At 35.9% G+C, this 23,380-nt stretch overlaps 2 protein-coding genes across 4 annotated transcripts; one reads left to right on the plus strand and one right to left on the minus strand.

Moving 5' to 3' along the window:
- The first annotated feature begins 439 nt into the window (after window positions 1–439).
- Window positions 440–13,143, plus strand: LOC107780050 (uncharacterized). Of its 3 annotated transcripts, none has more exons than XM_016600571.2 (9): window positions 440–819; window positions 925–1,628; window positions 6,073–6,172; window positions 6,396–6,452; window positions 7,711–7,828; window positions 10,129–10,208; window positions 12,104–12,165; window positions 12,250–12,346; window positions 12,575–13,143. In XM_016600571.2, the coding sequence occupies exons 2-9, from the start codon at window positions 1,267–1,269 to the stop codon at window positions 12,629–12,631; spliced, it is 933 nt and encodes a 310-aa protein (XP_016456057.2). In that variant the 5' UTR covers window positions 440–819; window positions 925–1,266; the 3' UTR covers window positions 12,632–13,143. The 3 variants fall into 3 exon arrangements, with proteins under 3 accessions (XP_016456057.2, XP_016456059.2, XP_016456058.2); XM_016600573.2 differs by having other exon boundaries at window positions 523–819; window positions 1,283–1,628; XM_016600572.2 differs by having other exon boundaries at window positions 618–819; window positions 1,243–1,628.
- Window positions 13,144–14,046: 903 nt separating this feature from the next.
- On the minus strand, window positions 14,047–20,034 carry LOC107780051 (serine/threonine-protein phosphatase PP2A-2 catalytic subunit). The gene is given in 10 exon segments (NM_001325295.1): window positions 14,047–14,684; window positions 14,814–15,005; window positions 15,603–15,680; window positions 15,761–15,869; window positions 17,183–17,297; window positions 19,462–19,536; window positions 19,539–19,545; window positions 19,547–19,595; window positions 19,597–19,617; window positions 19,620–20,034. Coding segments are annotated over 10 exon segments (915 nt in total). The 5' UTR covers window positions 19,715–20,034; the 3' UTR covers window positions 14,047–14,510.
- Window positions 20,035–23,380: the final 3,346 nt, after the last annotated feature.

The following is a 23,380-nucleotide window of genomic DNA, read 5'->3' on the forward strand; positions in this document are numbered from 1 at the left end:
CGGTACTAAATAGCCTGTTTGGCCAAGTTTCTTCAAAATTGAGAAAGCACTTTTTTTTTCAATTTTTTTTCTAAAGTTGAAGTGTTTATGACCAAGTTTTTAAAAGAAAAAAAATGTGCTTTTGAATAGAATTAGAAACAGTTTTGGAGAAGCAGAAAAAAATAATTTTTTCCCGCAAGCACTTTTAAGAAAAATACAATTAAAAATACTTTTTAAAAATTTGACCAAACACTAAATGTTATTTAGAAATACTTTTCAAATTAATTAGTCAAACCTTACCAAAAGTATATTTAAAAAAAAAAAACAATTCTCAAAATAAGTTATATTTTTTCAAGTTTGACCAAACGGGCTATAATCCATGCATTTCTATAGCAGACGGGTAACAAGGTGAAAATGGCGTAGTACTAATCCATCTACCAACAACAACAAACAGAAAAGAGGGGAGAAAAACAAAAATATCAAAAGTGGGAATGGTAGAGTGAACTGTCACAATAATTGCATCAACTGCTTATTGGGATTCGCACTTTGTTGCTGCTAACATTTCAAGATCTGCCACAAAATACCAAAACCCCTAAAGGGTATTATCCCCTTCAATTATTTATCTTTGCACGTCCCTCCCACAATTATCTTCTTCTTCTTCTTCCCCATTGGATATTGAAACAGTTGAGAGAGAGAACCCATTTGAGCTGAAAGTTGTAAAGAGTACCACTAACATTACACACTTCACACCCACCCAACTTTATATTTTTACTATTATTTGTGGTTGAAAATATAAACAAGGCTTAAACAAAGAAGATAAAATTCTGCACTCAGAAAAAGGTATATTCTTCTTTTTTTCTTCTTTCTTTTCCCTTATGTCAATTCTAAATCTCTTTCTCATTGTACATCCACTAAAACATTTGCTATTTTCTTCATTCTGTTTAGGTTAGGGTTTCATTTTTTCACTGAGTCTTCTGCATTCAGTGATGGGTTAACTTTCTCAACTTTAAGTTTGCCTTCGCTATATTGAAAAGTTGAGATTTTAAACGGAAGGTTTTGGGAACAATCGCGTCGTGGGACGGATTGATTAAACTTATTTCCCCTATTTTGTAGTTGAATTATATTGTCCAATTTTGTGTACCGGAAACACTTTTTGATGAATTAGGGTTTTATTTATTTGAGGGGTTTTGGAGCTATGATCGGATGTTTTATTCTGTTAGAATGTTATTATTGTACGCAATAGTAAATTCTGGGTGGATTTAGGAGTTAGGTAACAGGTGTATATGTATGGGAATGGCTGCAGAGTCTTCTAATACAGGGTTTCATCACCAAGCTTTATCGTTTCAATCGGGGGCGTTAGGGAGCTCATCGTCCGAGATGATGTTGATGGGCAATTACTACAATAACCTTGGAATGAATTTCAATGTAAATAATAATGGCGGCGGAGGAGGAGGGATGTTGTTTTCTGGGAATCCAAGTGCGATGACAAACAGTGGACGGAGTAGCAACAATAATTCAGTAATGAGTCAGTCTGGAGGTTGTTCGAGTTCTTTTTTTATCGATTCAGTGCCGGGGCTCAAGCATGATACTGGGCTGGCGGTAGAGTGGACCCTTGAGGAACAGTACAAACTGGATGAAGGACTTATCAAGTAGGTAGTTTCTTCCAGGTCTCTGGATGTGTGTATGTATGCTGAGATGTGCATTTTCTTTTATCCATATTTGTTACATTTTACTGCAAATATTTTCATCTCTGTATATATTTGGTAATCCATCGTTCCATTTTGTTTGACACCATTCTATTGTGCATGGCGTTTACATGTTAATTTGATTTGTATATATAGATATTAGTGATAGTGGAAACCATTCTTTTCCTTGTCTTCCTTCCTTCCATTCCTTTCATTTGTTTTACTCTTAGACTGCACATACCATAATCATCTAAGGGGAAACAACTGGAGCGGATATAGTGGTCCTCTGTTGAAACAACATTCTTTTTTTATTGCAGTTTTCAGTCACTTCATTTTGTTGGATTTTAGCGCTATGATTATGTTTAAGTGGTTGGGAAAAGTATTGACATGTGAAAGTAACATAGTTAAAAGAAAATTATAACCTGATTAAAATACTTTTGAAGGGGGAGGGGAGAGATAAGAAAGTATGTCAATTGTACTTATAAAAAAAAAAGTATGCAATGGTAACAGAAGAAAGTGGTTCCTAGTAAGGAAACAAGGGACAATCCTAGTTATGAAGGAAGCAGGCAAGTCTCCTAAATCTTGACAGATCTGAAAAGTTGCTATGCCCTTGAATTGCAGGGTATGAAGATGAACAATTGAATAAAACTAAGGCTGAAAGTTGTTGGTGCTGCTAAGGTTTTGGTCGTGTCTAGGCCAAGCTACAGTGAAAAAGAAAGAGAATGCTGCGTGTGGTAGACCCTGATAGCTTGGGAAAAGGGAGAAAGATAAAATATAAACACTCAAAGGAATCAGAAATAATAAACGCTTCATGTATTCATAGCAAAAGATAATTACAGAGCTAATGGCTTAGGGAAAGTTGAAGCATAACAGAAGTTGGGAAACAATAAATTGAGAAAGAAATGATAAGGCAAAAAATGTAAGCTTTGGGCTTTAGAAGATTCTCTTTAGGCATTATACGATAAGATTAGACTTGCCTCATATAAATCAGAATAAACATAATTGTGTATTCAAATTCTCTATTAGCCGACGCATGAAGTAAATATATAGTTTTTTCTAATTGACTAAGGCTGATAGTGCATAGAAAAGGAATCTATAAGATCAGGGTTCAAATTCTAGCAAGACAAAAGAAAAATGCACTAGGTTCTGCTCTGTCTAAGTTTTGGTGGCTTATTTACACCGATATAAAAAAAAAAGAAATCTATAAATCAACTTATCAAAAGAAAAACAAGGATTCTGAAGTACAATGAAGAATAGATAATAATATACCTCTAGTGCTTTGACTAAACAAATCCAAATTAGTAGAACTATGAGTTTTACCATAAAGAGTTTGAAATACTATTCCAGTAAATTCTGCACGGTAGAGGAGTCAAAAATTAATGAAAATACCTTTAACAAAATCTTGAAGCACATTATTCTGAAAAAGTTGCAAAAGTATGTAAGGGCATGTGAAAACTATATGAATAACTCCACCTTTTATACTACTCCTATAACTGATCAATTTTTTAAACATTTGATTTCTTTTAATTTACATCCCTTCTTTTTTTTTCTTTTTTTTTTATGAAATGGTAACAGATTTCATTGATATATAAATAAAATCTCAGCGCCAAGATAGTGCTGAGAGAAAAGGTCCCTAGTTACAAGACTTCCCTTGCTTTCTTCATGGACCACATCCATATAAAATCCATCCCCGTGAATAATACATGTACAAGCTTGTCCTTGAATGCTTATTTGGTTTGTGCATGTTAGTGTCTACCACCAAATTCTTGTTCCATGCGACCTTTCTTTTCTTACTCTTTTTTTAATGAAGTAAGTAATTATCATTAATAAAAGGCATCTGGAAGATGCAGAATACAAGGTAGCAAAAAGTTAGCTCCAGAACAATGTCTATGCTAGAATCAGGGAGCTAAAAAAATTCAAAAAATTATCAACATTGTTTATAGGGGAATGAAAATGCCAGCTAAACAATCTAACTAAGCATTTGGCCTTACGAGTGTAAGTTGTAGTTGAGATCCCATCAAAGCACCTGCTATTCCTTTCAGTCAGACACACCAAAAAATTACGGCTGGGATCATCCTACAGATCCTTTTGATGGTTTTATCAACTCTCCAAAAATGCCTACTAATAAATGCTTCCTTGATGGTATGAGGCATGACCCCAATGTAAACCAAAAATAGAATGGAAGAAGTTCCAGAGATCAGCTGTGCGTGGGCAGTGTAGAACTATGTTGCCCAAACTCTCCAAAATAATGCCGCACCTGTGTTGGATCCTCCAAAAATAATCTATTTTTGGAGGATCCAACACGCACCCAGGAACATTTTTGGAGAGTCCGAGCAACATAGGTGTAGAAATAGGTGGCTGACATTCTCTGAACTTTGGTGGCACAAATAGCATCTGTTTGCTAAGGTTATGCCTCTTTTGTTGAGGTTGTCCTGTGTTAGGCATGCTCCATTAAGTGCTATCCAAGAAAAGCATGAGACTTAGAGAGGTTGTCTAATCATCCACACGTGCTTCCATGGCCAATCCTCAAGGATACCATTCTGATAGCACAAGTGATGATAACCAGCTCTGACTGTGTACCTCCCTTCTTTAGAGCTTCCCTCCAAGATTCTGTTAGGTTGATGTGAATTAAAGCTATAGTCTTCCAAGGCTGCAAGGAGTGTGAGTAGTTCATTGATTTCCCAATCTTGGAGATTTCTCCTGAATGTGGGGTTCCAGCTATTGTTTTCTCTAAATTGGGCAATAAAAGCATCCTTGTTACATGCAAGCTGATATAACCCTGGGTAGGATTCCTGTAGGATTGTGCTGCCAATCCATTTGTCTTTCCGGTATTTAATATGTAGAGACCATTGCCAACTTTGAAGGATGTGTTCTGGAAAAATTCCTTCTTGTGACTGCGGACGTGTTTTCAAACTCCAACCCCTTTCTTTTCCTACTCTCTTTCACTTCACGTCCAAGACCGCTGGTCTGGGTTGGGTGGTTAGGGTTATTCTTGGTAAAAACTTCCTGTCAGCGTCTGAGGTATCAATTAGTGTGGTTCTCTTCTTCTTTTTGTGTGAACATATTTAGTGCGACGGAAAATTTGTCAAAGTGGTTATAGAATTATTGTAGAAGCTTTGGGAACAGAGATCTCTTAACAAATTATTTTATGGTTCAATCACGTATAAAGTCTTCGCTCTCTCTCACCTGCTCTCACACACACACAGACACTTTCTTTTAGTGTATTGTAGAAATTAAAGAATCTGTATTTCCCTGGAAATATAACATGCACGAGAATGGAATTAATTTAAGATCAAACACAATCTATAATGCCCATCAGTTGTTTTATGATCAAGTGCACTCGGAGTACGAGTCTAGGCTTAGGTAACGGATAATCCTATTTTGTTTGTGATTCATATTTTCTGCATAGTTTCAAATTTTACTTCTTAATGCCATAGATTCAACTGTAAATTTTATATTTCCAGATGATGGAAAGTAGGTTACTTGGTCCTTTTTTTTTCTTTTTCTTTTTAATTTTTCGGTGGAGGAAGCATCCCTTCTTTCTGAGGTTGCTTTTCAAAAGTGAGCCAAGTGAAAACACTTGAATTTGATGCTTTCCATGTTTAACCATATAAAGAGAACATCCTTGCAAAGTTGTTTAGCCCTTCCAATCTTCTTGACAACATTATCCCGTTCCTCCTAATTGTCAAAAAACTTTTTCCTTTCCTCCATTATGAGTATTGTTTCACTAATGCGCTGTCTGTAACTCTCCTCCTTAATGAACATTTCTTTCATCTATCTCTCAAGTTATTTGGATTTTGGGGTGGGTGGGGGGGTGGGGGGGATGAAAACAGTGAAATGATGGGCTGGCGCATGGTGAAATGAAAACAATGAAATGATCACTTTCCCTAACCCAGCAAAGAGCAGCAAAAGATTCTCACTTTTTGTGGAAGCATCAGAGACTGCTACTTATCTTGTCTTGTTCGGGACTTGATTGTTAACTAATTGGAATTTGCCAAATCAAGATCATTTGTTAACAAATTAGTTGGTTGTTTAACTATGTTACATTTGCCTTTTAATTAGGACTTCAGTAGCTGTAAGTTGATGATGGGCTGGCACGTAGTGTTCAGTGTTCACTACTGGGGTTGTCTGCTTACCCAATTGGAAATTTCATATATATATATATATATATATATATATATATATATATATCCAAGCTAGTTTGATGAATAACTGAAAACAGTAAATGAAAAATTGTAAAATTTATTAAGGAAATGAATTTGAAAATGCTTTTTCATGAGCCTGATACTCCTTGGACTGATCAGAACTTTCTTTGAATTAGAATCTGTTTTGATCTCTGATGTTGTTTCATTTCATCTCTTCTCCCCTTCTATGTGTATGTATGACTGTCACAGTGTTTTGATGATAGGTTCGCGAATGAACCCAGTATAATGAAGTATATTAAGATTGCAGCCGCGCTCCGTGACAAAACTGTACGTGATGTTGCATTAAGATGTAGGTGGATGACGGTGAGCTACTGGACCTGTATTATTATTATTATTATTTTGAACAAGTAAACTTTTAGTGGTATCTTTCCATAGAAATAGCAGTTTAATTTGGCGAGTTTCTCTAAATATTGTAGTAATTAATATCTGAAGAATGTTTTTCTTTTAATTTCTCTAAATATATTTTAGTTGATAGCTTATGCTTTTTGAACAAGACTTGCTTACCTATTGACTGATTGTTTGTCAGAGAAAGCGCAGAAAACAGGAGGACTATAGTTTGGGGAAGAAAGTGAAAGACAGGAAGGTGTGCCAGCAACTACTTTCTCTTTTCATCTTTTCTTCCTTTCCTGGTATTGTCTTATGAAGTGACTTTTTTATTCGTTTGGTCTAGTATTTAGTAGTTGACTTTGACTAGCTTATCCAAGGGCAAAAAGAAACACTTAACTATTGAAAGTCAATTGCTTAGGCTTTAAGTTCTTTGAATCTGAAATCATTGTTTGGAGGTTTTTGCAGTTCATATCATCAGTTAGGACTTAAGGCGTTACATTGGTCATTTGTCCTTGTCTTAGTGAAGAAATCGCGACATGCTGTTTTATCTTATTACCTTTCTGTCCAGTTCGACGTGATATGATTAATATTTAGAGAATTGAACAATTGATTGTGTTAAACATTTTGTATTTTTAAATTTTAAAGATGCGAGGTCCGAGGTAGTGCTAGCAAATTTGTGGAGTTATATAGTTCTTGCACGGTTAATCCAATGGGCTTCGGGTATTCCAGCTTTGCCGTCATTTCCATCTATAAAAAGCCAAATAGACTTGAGATTTTAGTGTTGGATTCTATGGAAAATCTCATGGATTCTCAAGACCAAGTGTTTTCCTTTCTGCTTGTGGCCTTTCTGAAGCGTTGACCTTATAACTTAATGTGGCGTCTAAAGTGAAATCAGTAGATCTGATGTCTTTCTTAAATGTTTATATATTTTTTTCCTGGACTTACTTTTTGTCTTTATCAACCAGTTGCATTAATCTGCCTACTTGCTCATACAATCATGTCAGTTATTAAGCTTTCAAACATCTTTCTCAATTGGTGAATAAATTTGTTGATAAGAGCAAGATAGGTGCATCTAATACCCTGAAAGTAGATGGCTCGTCATAGTACCTATTACATCATCTACCTAATATTAGAAGCAAGACTGGTGTTGGTGTGTGTCAGGCAAGGATTTGTTAGACGAAATTTTCTCTTTGTCCTTTTAGTAAAACATTACAATTTCCGTCATATGAAAAAGAGCAATAGAATTGTTTAAATCTGTAGAATGTGGAGTTAGTTTTACACCCCCTGCTGGTAGATTTATACTGGTAATGCTTCAATGCGTACTGAATGCAGTTCTTTGGAATAGTTTGTAAGTTCTTGTTTTACTGTCCTTTTTAAATATTTCACAATACTTGTCACTAATTGTCTGTACTCGTGTTCATTTATTTATGTCTGTGTAGGTGGATATGTTACCACACACATGTATGTGTTACATTAACTGAGAAGATAACGTTACGAAGTTCATTTTTCTTCAGGATAAATCAGCAGAAGCATCCATGAAAACTGGTACATCCTCAGCTTCGCCATTGAGCTTCATTCCATATTCACTCTCCTCAAATCATCGTAACCATGGTGAAAATATCCCTTCTGCAGGTTAGTGTCATCTGTTTAGCTGTAGGGATCAATGTGTTCTGCTTTTTCTTTGACAGAAATAAATTGTATTAACATGCAATTTGAACAAACTGCTTTCTGATTTTTCTTGGAGTAAAAGAACTTTCATTCATGATGGCTCAATACTATATGAATTGAAAAAAAAATACCATTTTTAATTTATCTATGGTTCACATGGTACAGAAAAGTACCATCATATAGTGACAGTATACTAACGAGATTTCATTAAGCTTCTTGTGTATGCAATTGATGAAATTTGAGAAATAAGTTACTCCCTCTGTTTCAATTTATGTGAGGTAGCTTGGCTCGGCACGAAATTTAAGGAAGAAAAAAAAAAGAAGACTTTTGAAACTTGTGGTCTTAAAAGCTTAAAGGGTAAAAGTTTTGTGGGTCCGTGACATTTATGTGGCTATAAAAGCTTCTCATTAAGGGTAAAATGGGTAACATGAAAAGTTTAAGGTTAAATTATTTCCAAATATAAACTTTATCATTAAAAAAATTGTCATTCGTTTTGGAACGAACTAAAATGGAGGGAGTAATTTATAATTTGTCTTTAAGCAGGGAAAGAAATAGAAGTGATGGTAAAGTTGCTTTGCCAAAAATTGATTTTGGGCAAACCTTGGAAGAATACTAATGCTAATGTCTGTTAATTCATGGGAGTTAGGCAAGCGAAAGAAAAGTAACCATCTGTCGATACCTGTGGTACACTTGGAGATAAAACTTCAATGATGACTGTTCTTTTTCTAATTAAAAATAATGTAATAATATGTGTCTAATTAGTGACACTTTTGGAAAAGTTTGTTCAGAATCCACTTATTTATTTAGCTGCTAAAGCTAACCATTACTAGCTTATTTTCTTATACAAGAGTCACTATGCGTTTTATTTGGATATCATTAGTTTCTTGATAAAAGTGAGGAGCAGGTTAAAGATTTTCTCAGTTCTGTTCCAAATGGATGGAAAAGGAATGTTCAAAATTTGAAATCAGAAGAATTTGTGTGCTTACAACTTGACTTGATCTGGAAGAAAGTTTTCCCTGTGGTGGGATCCACGTGGTGTGTGGTCCCACAACATTTTGGAAAAAAAAGTATAGATTGAAATAAAAACACAAGTTGTTTTTGAAACATAATAATGAGGCGAAAAAGTTAAATTTTTAATTTTATATAGACAATTCTGGAAAAGAGACGTGTGTAAGTGATACCCTGTAAAACCTCGCGGGCTATTATGAAAACTAAGTTTGGTTTTCAGCAAAATCCAAAAACAAACAAAAGCTTGTTTCACATTCAAACTACTTTGTATTTGGGCCAAAACCCAGCTAAATGTGGCCCCCATAACTTTCTTAAAACTGTCCCGCCACCTATGTGTGGGTTCCTTGTACATTTAACTCAAGTGCTGCAAAGCAGGAATTGTATATCAGACTTAATAGAAGCGGGGAGTGAAAATGTAATCAATGCACTGAACCCAACTTTATATCAGTCAACAAGATTCATTGACACTTACATAGATGTATTGGCTAATCTAGAGCTATTCAACAAATTTATTTGTGTCAAAGCTAAAAAGTTGATTAGTACAATGTCGTAAGGTACAGTGTTCAATAAATATTATTTGACATGTAAAAGAAGTCACCAAGTGAGGCATCGTAGATTAGGGCATCTTCATGTGTCAAAGATGCGAGTCTTAGTTCCTAAATCGGGATCACTAACTAATACTAATCTAATATAATAGACTAATATAGCCCCCGAATCTAGAGCTGCTTGTCGTTCCAACCCAGTTCCAACAATGCATTTCTCGGAGCGAGAAAGAGGAACTGCACATTTTGAACAAAATAAAAATATCTTCATTTTGAAATTCCATTGGACTCGACTGGAGTAATGTATTATAGGAATCATCCTCTTTCTCATTTGTTATTTTCCTGTCTTGGTGGGAGGGAGAGACCTATGCATCAGTGTACTGTCATGATCACATATTAGCTCGATTTTATTGACGGCTTGAAGGCGAAGCCGCCTATAATTAATTCATTATTATATTATGTCTTTCTTTCTGAAGGGCTTGCGGTTTATTACACCAAAGGCTTTCAGTGAACTATTGAAGCTATCGAGAGAGTACCAGGAATTATGTGGTAAAATTTTTGCTGATAATAGATTGCCGTCAAATCTTCTTTTTTCTTGCCACTGTATGTGTATGGTTTCCCTTTTCTTCCTGTGTGATTCTTTGTTCATCTTGTGTGTCTCATTTTTTCAATTGGCTCCAATTCACAAACTTACCTGGTTTTTGTTGCTTACAGCATTACTTGGAACGAGACATCTACTGGAAGAAAACAATCAGGCTCTCAATCAGATTTCGGCCAACCTTTCAACAGTCAAGGTATTAATCTCAACCTCTTGTAGTAGGAGTCTTGATGATTGAAAGGGAAAAAGAAAAGTAAGATGCTAAAATGTTGGAGTACTACATATATTTCTACTTTAGTACTTGGGTCCTTGCATCTGAAACCTAAGTTGCTCGGACACGGGTGCGGGTGTCCGACACGGGTACGGATCTAGAGGTCGGATCCTTCGAGATGTAAATTCTAAGACTCGGGGATACGGATCTTAGTACGGATATAGGTGCGGAGATCCGGCTAAAAATAATACAAAAATATAAAAATATAAAAATATCTCTAAATTACGAGAAATTTTGTGGAATACTTACGTATAGCTTGTAAAGTGTGGATTTCTTTTTTATTCTCAAGTTGTAGATAAGTAAAGGATTGATTTCCTAGATAAGGCATGCTATTTTCTTCAAATTTACCCTAGTTTTGGTTATGATTTCGGGAATCAAATTGTATCTCGTCTCGAATTTTTCCGTCCGTCGCGGTCAAAGTACTCAAAATTATTTGACCAGATCCGGTACGGATCTCATACCCACGCCCATACTAGTGTCGTGTCGACACGGGTGCGGCATCTAAACTGCCGTGTCGGTGCAACTTAGTCTGAAACTAGTAAAAAGATAACATATTCATTACCCTGCCTCTATTTATTTTATTTCATTTTACAATGGTTGCCTTTATTTATTCTCATAGATAAGTCATGAGTTGGAGCGTTGATCACCCAGAACCCAGTATTTAGGAAGCATATCAACAGCTTCTAAAAAGTTGTGGGATTTAAACTTGCTTTCTTTTTGTCTTTCAGTCAAGACAGTCTTAACTTTGCGACTCTTACTGAACTTCATTAAAAAAAACTTTGTGACTCTTAATAAAGTAATTGTGAAAGTGCTTAACTGTTACTGGTTGTCTCCTCTTGGGATTTTCACTGAAGCTGGTCTCTGTGAAGTGGTAAAAGTCTGAATTGGTGAATCAGGAGAGGTCCAAGTCCCCATTAAAGATTTGGAAAAAAGTTGTTTCCTAAATTTTCTAATAAGAATTTGGTTTCCTTGAAGATATTCGCCATAATTTGCGAGACTTTTACTATTCCAGTGGAAATATAATGTCTCGTAATCCCTCCTTTTTATGTAGTCCACAAGAGATATAAGAAAACCCCGGCTCTGTCTTTGCAAGTTCGCATGTAAATTCTTGGTCTTTTGCAATAATAGAAGTCCAGAATGCATAAAAGATGTAGGGAAACCACCTGCCTCTCTGTTTGTTTGAGCCTAAGCTGCTGTGTTAAGTTTAGCAATCCTGCTAATTGTGTGGGGTGTAACAACTTACTATGTTCCTTTCAAATGAAAGGATTATCGAGGAATGCATTCTAACAAAAGACAGTTGGGAATTTCAAGATTAGCTCATGATAAGGGATTAGTTATTTGTATGGTACTTTTTCTACCGAGAGAATACAGATATTTGCTACCTTACCTATATGTAATTTGTATTGTATAATAGAACTGACTGGTGATGCTCCTTCAGTCTATCTACCCCTGCCCCCTCTAATCTGATCTCTATTTCGTGTCTTTTCTTTTCAGTTCTTTCATCCCTTTATCGTAACAGGTAAAACAATAAATGAGAATCAGCTTATTGCCCTCCTCCTGCCTACACCTCAGCCGGTGAAAGGGGAAAAAGAACAGTGAAATATCAAAGCAAAAGTACTGTATGCCCATTTCCCTGAAAAGGGGGGGAAAAAGACTGCATCAAATTGATTCTGCATGTTATACTGCGTAGTTTTTTTCTTCATTTTTATGTCTTATTTCTGGTTGCAACTTTTGGGTACGCAGAGGGGTTTGTCAATACTTTACAGTATTCAGTTAAGCATATCAGCTGATATCTGACATCAACATGTGTTAATGGGCAGTTGCAGGACAACATTGATCTCTTCATCCGAACGAGAAATAATATAAAGGCAGTTTTAAACGAGTAATGTTGTCATTCTTTATATTTGACAGGCTGAATTTAGATGTCAATACAATTCATGTAGTGATAGTGTTGTTTATGCTGCAGCATGAGAAATATGCCAGGGATTATGAGCCAAATGCCACCCCTTCCAGTTTTGTTGAATGAGGAACTTGCTAGTAGTGTTTTGCCTAGTATGACTCAGGTAAAATCAGGCTTTTTGCATGCTATTTTAGGCGTAGTTCCCTAATCTTATTAAATCTCTCACCCAATACGAATTTCACCATGTAACAGGAGTTGCCCACTTGTAACCTTAATGAAATAATTTCTCTGCGACTACCTCAGCAACTAACAAAAGTTGATCTCTGTTTTTGCTGAAACTATGTTTCTTCCAAACATGTCGTAATGCTTATGGTTTGTTCTGTTTTTCTAGCCGATGATGTTTGGCTCCACAAGTGGAATCCAGCTGAAACAAGAGCCAGGCTGCTGATGCAAAACGCTTGGTGTTAAATTTGGATTACTAGCTTGTGTAAGTACACCAAATTTTTTGCTGTAAATGCATAAAAAGCTGGCAGGTCTTTGCAGCTTGGGTATACGACTGGGTTCCACGGGAAGAACATTTATGAGAACCTGTTTTTTGGAAGCTGAACATCTGAACACAAGCACCAGGAAATAGCAGCCTCGTGTTATTGCATATCAGGGGAAAAACTGTTATCTTGATACTGCACTTACAAGCATTTTTCTTCTTCTTGTTTCAGCCTTCTGTGTGTAAATTTAGGGGATAAATCGATCTTCAAAATCAATTCCGTGGTGCTTGATTAACTATTAGCTTTATAATGCCTTATCATTTGCGATTCTCATGTTGTGTTGAGTTTGTTCCACTTTAGGTGTATATTTCATAGGGCAAATAATACTTGATTTCCTACTGAATACCCTGTCTTGATTTGGTATGAATATTAAGGAAAGAAACGAGATGTAAGAAGAGAAGATTGAGACCAGTTAGCTATTTCTTTGCTGTTCTCATATCATTTGTGTTAGAGTTGGTTCCATTTTAGTACTGTAAATCTCCACCCATTTTGAATTGGGGATATTGTTTGAATTCTAGAAAAAATATTAGCTCTCGTGTAATTTTTTAATTTTATATAGATATGTTCGGTCATACCAGACGCACTGGAATTTATGTTATGGAATAAAAAATTTAATACGACTTAGAAAAGTAATATGGACATTAGCAAGATACATAACAAATAATAGCAAAATGGTACCGGTCTAAATTTTAAGAATATTGATTAAGACAGACGAAAAATAAAATTTGTTATCATCTCTTGGTTACTGTCAAATGTCAATGTTGCCTTTTGGACCATCATCACATAATGTTTACTTTCTTAAATACTATTTCTACCACATCACATAATACCTACTACCCTTATCATTCTCCAAATTAAAGGAACAGTGACATGAACCAATCTCGGGTTTACCATATATAAGCACTTTTCCAGTATAAAATGAGACTTGTAACATCAAAGAAAGAAAAAAACAAAAAGGATTCGACCAATCTTATAGTGTTGTGTTTCGAATCAGATTTGGTGATTTATTCCGCTATATCATTCGGAGTGAAAATCTCCACCTCCAAACTCGAAAGCTATAGGAAGAAAAGAAAACAAGAAAACAGCATCTTCCTCTCAACGAGGGATGTAAAACAATTACCTTAAATTCCTTCAAATTCGATAATGAAAAGAAAGAATAAAGGACTCATCAGAAGACAATGAATAAATCTATTTGAGAACTTCAGAAAGGTCTTTAAACATTTCCTGAACTGTCTGGGAATTTTTTTTAATTCATCTCACTTGAAACTAATATTAACCTCGGATATTGCAAAAATTAGACCTTCGTTTGGAAGAATCATTAGAATAAATTTAAAAACATGATCCCATAACAGCAATGCCAGAGACCAAATGAAAAGTATCTCGTGTCTAAAACAACTACAGAAGACTAAAGATACGAACAAATACCTATTAGTCTATTACTACCAATTCATCTCTTCTGAAAACTAGTATGTCCTGTCTAAAATCAAGAGATCTAGACGCAATTTGGAATGACAGCATTTGGCTGCCACGAATTGGTAATTGGACTTTGGAAGAAAAAAAACCCTGCTTTTTACGGTAAATTTCAAAATTACAGAGCAGAATGTACCATGTTGCTTCCTTTTTGGAAATATACATGAAAACCAATTAAGGCATTTCGACAACTCTGGTGAGCATCTGGCATAGGTAGTCAAGCTCCAAACAAAAGAATGATGCCGAGAACACTCAACCAGCAAAACTCCTCTTGTAAAACATACCTGCAGGCAATCAGTGCAAGTATTGGGATCACAAAAAGTAATCTGGAGTCTTCCTCGTGGTGTCAGGCTCTATCTGCCGAGGAGCTGGGTCAAACTGAAGGAAATTCTGCTCCATGTTTTCGCCTATTTCTAGGATGGCAGCCATATTACCACACCGGTAACAATAGTTTGGAGCACTAAATACTGTCACAACATTCTTATCCTGCCAAAGTTACACCACCAAAGAGCATGTTAAAAAATAAAAAAACACAAACTGCTTGCTAAAATCAAGTTCCACAGAATTAACAAAAGGGGGAGATGGGAGGCGGTGCCTCAATTTAGGTCCACAAACCTGACACCAATTAAAACCCTCCATGACTAGCTGATGAGCTCTAGAAATCAGAGTGAGACCATTGGTGTGATTGAATTGAGATGCTATATCCTGTCCAAAGGTGTAACCAGCCCCTCGAGGTGATATTCCCCAACCACACCGATCATCTGGATCAGACCACAAGAGATCACACATTGGCCCTTCATGTGGAACCTAATAACCACCAAATAAGAGGCATAAGCAATGAGGGCAGCAACATTAACATGCATAGAATTGATATCATGAGACATCAGAGAGAACGGAGACCACTGATGCAAATGTGCAAGATTCAGCAAAAAGTTAACAGGGCAGATATAAGAAAACAGAGATATCAGACTTCATCAGAATAAGAAACAGGGAGATATCAGATGATAAAAGGTAATAATTGCCGTCTCTAAGTCTCTAAGCAGAATAGAGATACCAACGCATAGCAGAGCAGCAAAAGGTTAATAATGCTATCATAACTGCTATCTCCAGATCTGACTTTGTAGTCCTGCTGGATATTTCTGCAGAACTACTGTTAACAGAAACTGTCATGGGAAGAAAGCCGTTGCACCAAAGAGGTAAACTTTTTGGAAGATAAAACAGGAAATCAAACTTTGTTTCTGTAGGATTTCTCTGAGAGGACAGCCACTAAATTTGGGAGGGATAAAAACTGCAGGAGTCAAGATTGATCAAGCAGGAGGGGAGCCACTAGTGACAAAATACTAAAGAGACTATGTTACATATCATCGAAATACAAATGCTTAAATCTCACAACCATTTATGTACCTCTTGTATGCGGTCCAGCGCTCGGATATTATCCAGTGTATCCAGAGAAGGCGAGAGTCCTCCATGCAAACAGAATATCTACAACAAATTGATAAACGCACATAATATTAGCCAGCAGTTCTGTTCAAATGAAAAATCAGTACAATAAGAGCTCAAACCTGACTCTCTATAAGTGCTGTCAGTGGTAGATAATCAAAAAGATCAGTGAAATACTTCCAAATGTTCGCATTGCCATATTTCCTCAAGCATTCATCATAAAAACCATACCTGGCAGGAAAAGAGGTATATCAATTACTCCATCCATGACTTGATCAGTCATATGGTCCTCTATAACATCAAATTATATTTGGCCGCCTTATTACTCCAAAAGAAGAAAAAACTGTGGGACATCCTTATTTGCATTGTCCTGAAGTTCCTCATCATTCATAAATTTTGGGAACCATTCCCACCCAACCCCCCGAAAAAATGAAAAAAAATGAAAAAACTCCTTTTTCTCCTTAGCCTCAGGAACAACGTTCATCCTCCCTCCGGTACTAATACAATTTCTGGATATAAAAACCATGTTCACAAACTATTAATAGTAGAATATATACCAATAAACTGCATGCAGATTTTCATATTATTTCACTTTAAACTCCAACCGTCCAGAGAAAATAGAGATCTTCCACCTTTTCCTATAGAATTTTTACTCCCACCTCTTTTTTCTTTTGGCATTTCTGATGTGAGAAGACAATAAAGTGAGTCCAAAAACAAGCACAATGTCGTTCATTAACCTGATAAAGTAAATGATAATACACACACACACACAGGTGTATCATGCTACATAGTCTATCCTGAATGCTACCTTAATATAAAGACAAAAATAGAATAAGGTAGAGAACCAGTAATTAATTTATTTCAAGATCATTTTCTAAAACTGGAATGACGAGAAGAGCAAAGGGATATTGGCTGATTGCGTATCAATAACTTAATAAAGAGAAAACAACAGCTTTTGAAGCAAAACTAGAATGGAAATAATTTCTTTGCCAAGTGGCAGGTTAAGACTCTTTGGTCAGTTCGTGAAATATTTTCTATGGACTTCATGGCAGAGTAGATTATGTAGGTTTTAAACATTCTTGTAACTCTGTTTGCATTAACTCTGGGCATGTTAGAAAACAAAATCAGAGCATACAGCAGCCGAGCTACATTTAAAAACTAAACACAAAAGAGACTACAACAACAAACAACTATGCCTCGATCCCAAGTAAGTTGGGGTTGACTATATGAATCCTCACTGACCTCCAATTAAGTTCAAAGCCCATATTGTACAATAAAAATAATAGGAAGTAATAAAAAATAGGAAGTACTAGACCTTCTCCATATTTTTCTACTGCCATATAATCTCAGATAGCTAAATACAAAGAGTCGAGAAAAATATCATAACAGACGCAGTAAAAAGTCCACATGCTCATCTATAAACCAAATGATCGAACTATGAAAAGGATAGCTCTTTGAATCTAACCTCTGCGAAAGATGAACCATTTCTAAGCACCCCATATTAAAATAACAATATTACTTGAAGAAATATTAAAAAGACTTACACTTGAGTGATTTGCCGGCTTTCATGATTTCCCCTAAGAATTGTGATTCTATCTCTATAACGGACTTTGAGAGCAACCAAAAGTGTGACAGTCTCCACCGAATAGTATCCACGGTCTGCATTGATTAAACAATTATACAACGATAAACAACTATAAAATACTTAACCAACAAGAGAACTGATAAAGTGCAAGTTATTAAAAAAACAAAAGACAACCTTGGGCAAGCAAAAGTTTTCAAGAAAGTTTGGGATGAGTCGGTGTCAGTTGACAGCGTGATAACACTTCCTCTGTTGTATTCCACTAGGCTAAAATGAATCTTTTTTACATAAAGAGTACAAAGCGGTGACGAGAGCTGTGTTGCGTGGACTCTTCATTTTAGCCTACGCACCCGTGTCGACACAACACTTGTACTGGTAGGGGAATGGATTCGTACATGGTGTGGTCAATCGAGATCGGGTACTTTGACCACAATCCATGGATAAATTTGAGGAAAAATGAAAAATGAAAGATTGAATTTTAGCTGCTGCCTGCTATGCGTAGTGCCTAACTGCCTACAACTTGAGAAATTCTATTTCTCAAAATGAAAGATTGAATTATTGGTTGATCTCCATTACCTATTAGTTTTCCACATAATTTAGGATATTTTTATAGATCTATTTTTAGAATTTTGAATTATTTTTAGCCGAATTCCCGCACCCGCACCTGGATCCGCACCCCCGAATCTTAAAATTTAGATTATGAAGGATTCGACCTCTAGATCCGCACCTAGATCGGATAACCGCACCCGAGTCCGAGCAACATAGGATGAGAGACACTTCTACTTACAATTTTTTTTTGTAAAAGAAAAGCCAGAACAGAACACTTTGTCACAGGTAATAAACCTTAGCACCTTTTTTACCGAATTTATGAGTCAGGAAATAAAATCAAACGCGCCAGCACTCACTTTCCTGAAAGCCCTGTCTTCTCACACTTCAATTAGCTTTAACTAAAGGACAATCTACGTGGACAACAAGCGAAAGTAAATCCAACAACCCAACACTCACCATCCAGCCCTGTCCTCTCGCACTTGAGCAAGCTTAACAAAAGGACAATACACATGGACGACAAGCAACAGTATTATCTGATAAAGTAAATCATAACTACAAACTAAGTTTAGTCACTCATCATTTTGGTTGGCTAAACTACTGTTCGTAAATTAGCACCCTGCATGTGTTAACAGGATATTTAACCAAGCAATGTTTGACAAGTAAAAATATCTTGGCCAACGAAGTTTGCCAAATGAACTTCTGTACCACCTGTGGCCATCAAGGCCATTATCTCACTTTTGGCCAATCCCAACCAAAAGAACATTTCAACTTTGCATCGCAACAATAATTCATCACTTCGAAGCTAAACAATGAACAGTTCAAACTAAAGCCTGTCATAGCAAAGATGTTTTCAATGTAAATTGCCAAAATAAAAAATGGACCACCATAATAACTCCACCACATTAATGAATGGACAATCATGTGTCGTCCACTTCCTGAAACAACAAATGAACAGCCCCCACGTGGCTGCCTTTGAGGCAACCTTACTCTTTGCAAAACCACTCACATGACTATTAGAGCTGGCAACAAACCATAGGTGTTCAGCATAAAAGTTATCGTTCACAATCTCATATATAATGTTACAAGACTAACCAGCCTTCACATTAGTGGCATTCTCATTAGTACTTGTTACCATACATCTCATCTCTGTCCATACCAGATGATAACACAACAACAATGACACCTCAGTCCCAAACTATCAGTTATATGAATCCACAATATCTATTCCGCTCTATTTGGACTCATTTCATTCCAATACGTGTTTCAAACTTTAATTTCAATTATGAGCTCTATCACTTAAGGTTCTCTAATTTTCTAGAGACATACAAACATGAAAATTTCAATAGGAAATCTAAGGCACGATTAGCAACTGCAATTTAAAAAAAAATTAGACCACAAAAAATTACTTAAACAATTCAATTCACATCTAGAGAATCCAAAGCCCGAATAAATGCAACAAACCACAAAATCCCCCAATACAGAAACATATATCCAAAGAGCCGTAAAAAATATTTACATAATCGAGTCAATTAAAAGGCATTTGCAGGTAACTTTATTTAATAACATTGATAGGTAATCTGTAATAAATTGTAAGTAACGTATTATAACATGTTAAATTACACATAAAGTGTAAAACATTCATTACGTTGTCAACGCATATAACTAAAATCTATATCGAAAGGAAAAACATACCAACATAATCGCCCATGAAGAGATAATTAGTATCAGGAGCGTTGCCGCCAATCCGAAAGAGCTCAATGAGATCGTAAAACTGTCCATGAATATCGCCGCAAACAGTCACCGGACATTTCACCGGCTGAACATTCCATTCCTCCACAAGTATAGCCCTCGCTTGATCACACAGCGTTTTCACCTCCGCTTCTGATAGCGGCTTGCACTCCATCAATTGTGCGATTTGCCGATCTAGATCTCCATGCGACGGCATTTTTTTCTCTAGAATTTTCTAGAGATTTATACAGAGCTTTCGTCTCCGATCTGAAATTCTCACGCCGACCGATCAGAGAATCGAAGATTGAATATCCAGCTGATATCAATCAAATGAAAATATACGTAGCGAAAATTAAAATTAAGCAGGAAAAAATTTAAAATACAAAGAGATTGAATATCGATAAAAGTGGAAATAACTAGGGTTTGAATCTCCAAATCATCTGCTAATTCTGATATTGGTCTCCATTTCCTCCTCTCTCTCTCTCTCTGAAAATGAAGCAAAAACTTTTTTAAATACTCTTTTCCGCTGTATATATATATATATATATATATATATATATATATATATATATATATCAGACCCCTTAATTCCGTTTTAACTCACAAATTCAAAAGACTTCTCTTATTTTTTAAAATTTTTTATTTTATTTTAAGTTTTTACTTTTTTCCAAACGGTTGGTGGGGAATGAAAAGGCAATGGGAAAAGTAGGAATCGAACCTGCACCTATTGTGAACTCATTATAAGGCTTGACGACAATATTATATTGTATCTTTGTTTTGTAGCTTGTGAAATTTTGTTATCCTCCCACACTAAATATGAGAAAAAAACCAAAATAATTTTAAAATAATGGCTATAATATATATAAAGTGAAGTAGTAATAATTTTTCTGTTTTGAAAAGCGATAATATGCAATCTAAATTGACAAGATTAGCCATTTATGCAAATATATTGAATTACGTGCAAATCACATATCCCATAATGCATGATTGTTCTTTTGCTATTCTTAATAATCTTGAATCCTCTAATCTAACAAGAATAATCTCTTATAGTGTAGAGAAGAAGGAAGACATCGAGATTTTAATCGATGAAAGAAAGAAAGGGAAAGAGAAGAAAGGGAAAGAGAAGGGTTTCAGACAAGAACATTAGGGATTTCGGATTTGTCTATGTAGTGTATAGTTTTGGTCTTTTAACTTCATCAAAATAATGTGACACGTGGAAGCATCTTGACCCTCAGCTGCTCTTAATCTCAGCCGTCGATATGGCACACTAAGCTTACAAGAATGATACGCCCGGAAGCTTCTCTACACGTGCCCACACATGTGAATACATAGTAGAGGAATAAAATTAGTTATCTTGTTATAGGAGTAGAGAATGAAAACATGACAAGTGTATAGAGAATATTCTTTAATTTTTATTTTACATTATTTCTTTCAGGATCTATACTTGTATATATACATGCATTGAGATTGAATACAATATACAGAAAAAATTTATGCATTTTTCTTGTTAAAATCCTTCATGGTATCAGAGCTCTTATAGCTCGATCCTTCATAAACTTAATCTCAAAGTTTCATAAACTTCAAGATCAACCATGGCAGTAACAAAAAAAACTCCAGTCATCTTTACTCTAGTGGTTTCTAGCACTGGTTCTTCATCTACTACAGTCAATCAGGACTGTAAGCACCCCTATTTTCTTCACTCCTCTGATGCACCTGGTATGACTCTCGTGAACACACCATTCGATGGAAGAGGCTTTCCAAGTTGGAGGAGATCAATCTTAGTTGCACTCTCTAGCAAGAATAAACTTGGTTTCATCAATGGAAGCTGTGGAAAACCAAGTCTGGATTCCAATGACCTTCCTCAATGGAGCATGTGCAATGACATGGTAACCTCCTGGTTACTGAATTCTCTGTCTAAAGAAATAGGAGACAATGTCATATACTCTAAGTCTGCAATAAAATTGTGGAACAGTCTTGAGCACAGATCTAGCCAATCCAATGGGGCCAAATTATAACACCTGCAAAAGGAGATATCAAAGTCAGTTCAAGGAAATAGCAGTGTAGCAGGTTATTTCATAACTCTAAAGAGACTGTGGGATGAGTTGGACTCTCTGAGCACACACTTAGGATGCATCTGTGATTGTGTGTGTGATGGAAAGAAGAAGGTAGCTAAGTTTTTGGTAGATCTAAGAGTTATTCAATTTCTTATGGGACTTAATGATATCTATAGCCAAGTAAGAGGAAATATTCTTATGATGAATCCTCTACCTAGCTTAGACCATACCTACTCTTTGTTACTTCAGGGTGAGAGTCAAAGAGAGGTATACATGAGCCCTCAATACCCTTCTGATGGAGCATCCTTTATGGTAGGAGCTCAGACAAAGTTTCAACAGAGGAACAACAATCAGACTCAGAAACTCTGGACTACCACTCAAAAGTTTGGAAACAGTCCACAAAAGTTCAAAGGAAAGAAGTCTAAATACAACCCTAATGTGACATGCTCTCATTGCATGAGGATATGACATGTGAGAGTAGATTGTTACAGACTAATAGGGTTTTTAGAAGATTTTTAGTTCACCAAAAAACCAAACAATTATCAGGAAACAGTGAACGGAAATGCAGTGGTAACAAGACATGAGGAGGTTGCAGCAGCTGTTAAAAATGAGGAAAACATGAACAATCATCCATAAATGTTCAGCAAGGAGCAAGTCTCTGAGCTAGTTAACTTGATCAAACAGGTTCAGATTGGAAGCTCAGCACATGCAAGTTTAGAAATCAATGCCAATGTTGTGGCTGGTACAATTCTTAAATATACTGAACTTGTCTTTCAGCTTTTAATACTAGGACTTGGATCATTGACTTAGGAGCCTGTGTTTTGATTCAAGTTCTTTTATCAATTTAACTCCCCTACCTGTCCCTTTACATATTAGTCTACCTAACTCCTTTCACACATAGGTAGTGTTTCCATTCAACCATATATGATCCTTAAAAGAGTTTTTCATGTGCCTTCTTTTAGATATAACTTATTATATGTTCATAAGTTATGTAGTCAATTCAAATGTTTTTTAAATCTAACTTCTGATGGTTGCCTAATGCAGGTCCCTTTAATGAGGAGGAGACATGTTTTTTGTAAAGTAAGAGATAGTTTATATCTACTCAGGGCCACTAGTGTAGTTTCTGGCATTCTGCCCTGTCAAGATGTAGTTTCAATTCTAAAAGGAAGAAATTTCAATCATTGTTCTAGTTCTATTTCTTTTTAAACACGATCAGTGGCTAATGTTATTTCTAATGTAAGCCAATGGAATGTCAGATTGGGTCATCTTCCATTTTCAGTAATGAAGAATCTTAGTTTCATTAATTTTCCTTCAAATTTTGATTATGTGTGTAACGTTTGTCCTCAAGCCAAACAAACTAGACTTTCTTTTCCTTTAAGTCATATTAAAACAAAGGGAATTTTTGATTTAATTCACATTGATACTTGGGGACCATTCAAGACTGTGACATACAATGGTTATAAATACTTCCTAACTATTGTAGATGATTACAGTAGAGCTACATGGACTTTTCTGTTGAGTTGCAAGAGTAATGCCTTTACAGTTCTAAAATCCTTCTTGAGCATGGTAGAGAGGCAATTTGACATGATGGTAAAAGGGATAAGGTCTGATAATGCATGCGAATTAGGCAAAGGATCACATGAAGCTGCTTTTCTTGAATCACAAGGGATATTGCATGAAATATTTTGTGTGGAAACACCCCAGCAGAATGGGGTGGTTGAGAGAAAGTATAGGCATCTTTTAGAGGTTGCAAGAGGTCTATTTTTTCAGTCTAAGATCCCTATTCAATATTGGGGAGAATGTGCACTGACAGCCACTCACCTCATCAA

This window comes from Nicotiana tabacum, chromosome 9, assembly GCF_000715075.1.
Source record: "Nicotiana tabacum cultivar K326 chromosome 9, ASM71507v2, whole genome shotgun sequence".
In the NCBI taxonomy this organism is placed as follows: domain Eukaryota; kingdom Viridiplantae; phylum Streptophyta; class Magnoliopsida; order Solanales; family Solanaceae; genus Nicotiana; species Nicotiana tabacum.

What these genes read in the sequence shown, in the direction of transcription:
- LOC107780050 (XM_016600571.2), top strand. Translation starts at nt 1,267, where the DNA reads ATGGGAATGGCTGCAGAGTCTTCTAATACAGGGTTTCATCACCAAGCT. An exon ending in CCAACCTTTCAACAGTCAAG is followed by an intron (nt 10,209 to 12,103) that starts GTATTAATCTCA and finishes GTTAATGGGCAG; the next exon opens with TTGCAGGACAACATTGATCT. An exon ending in TTTTGCCTAGTATGACTCAG is followed by an intron (nt 12,347 to 12,574) that starts GTAAAATCAGGC and finishes CTGTTTTTCTAG; the next exon opens with CCGATGATGTTTGGCTCCAC.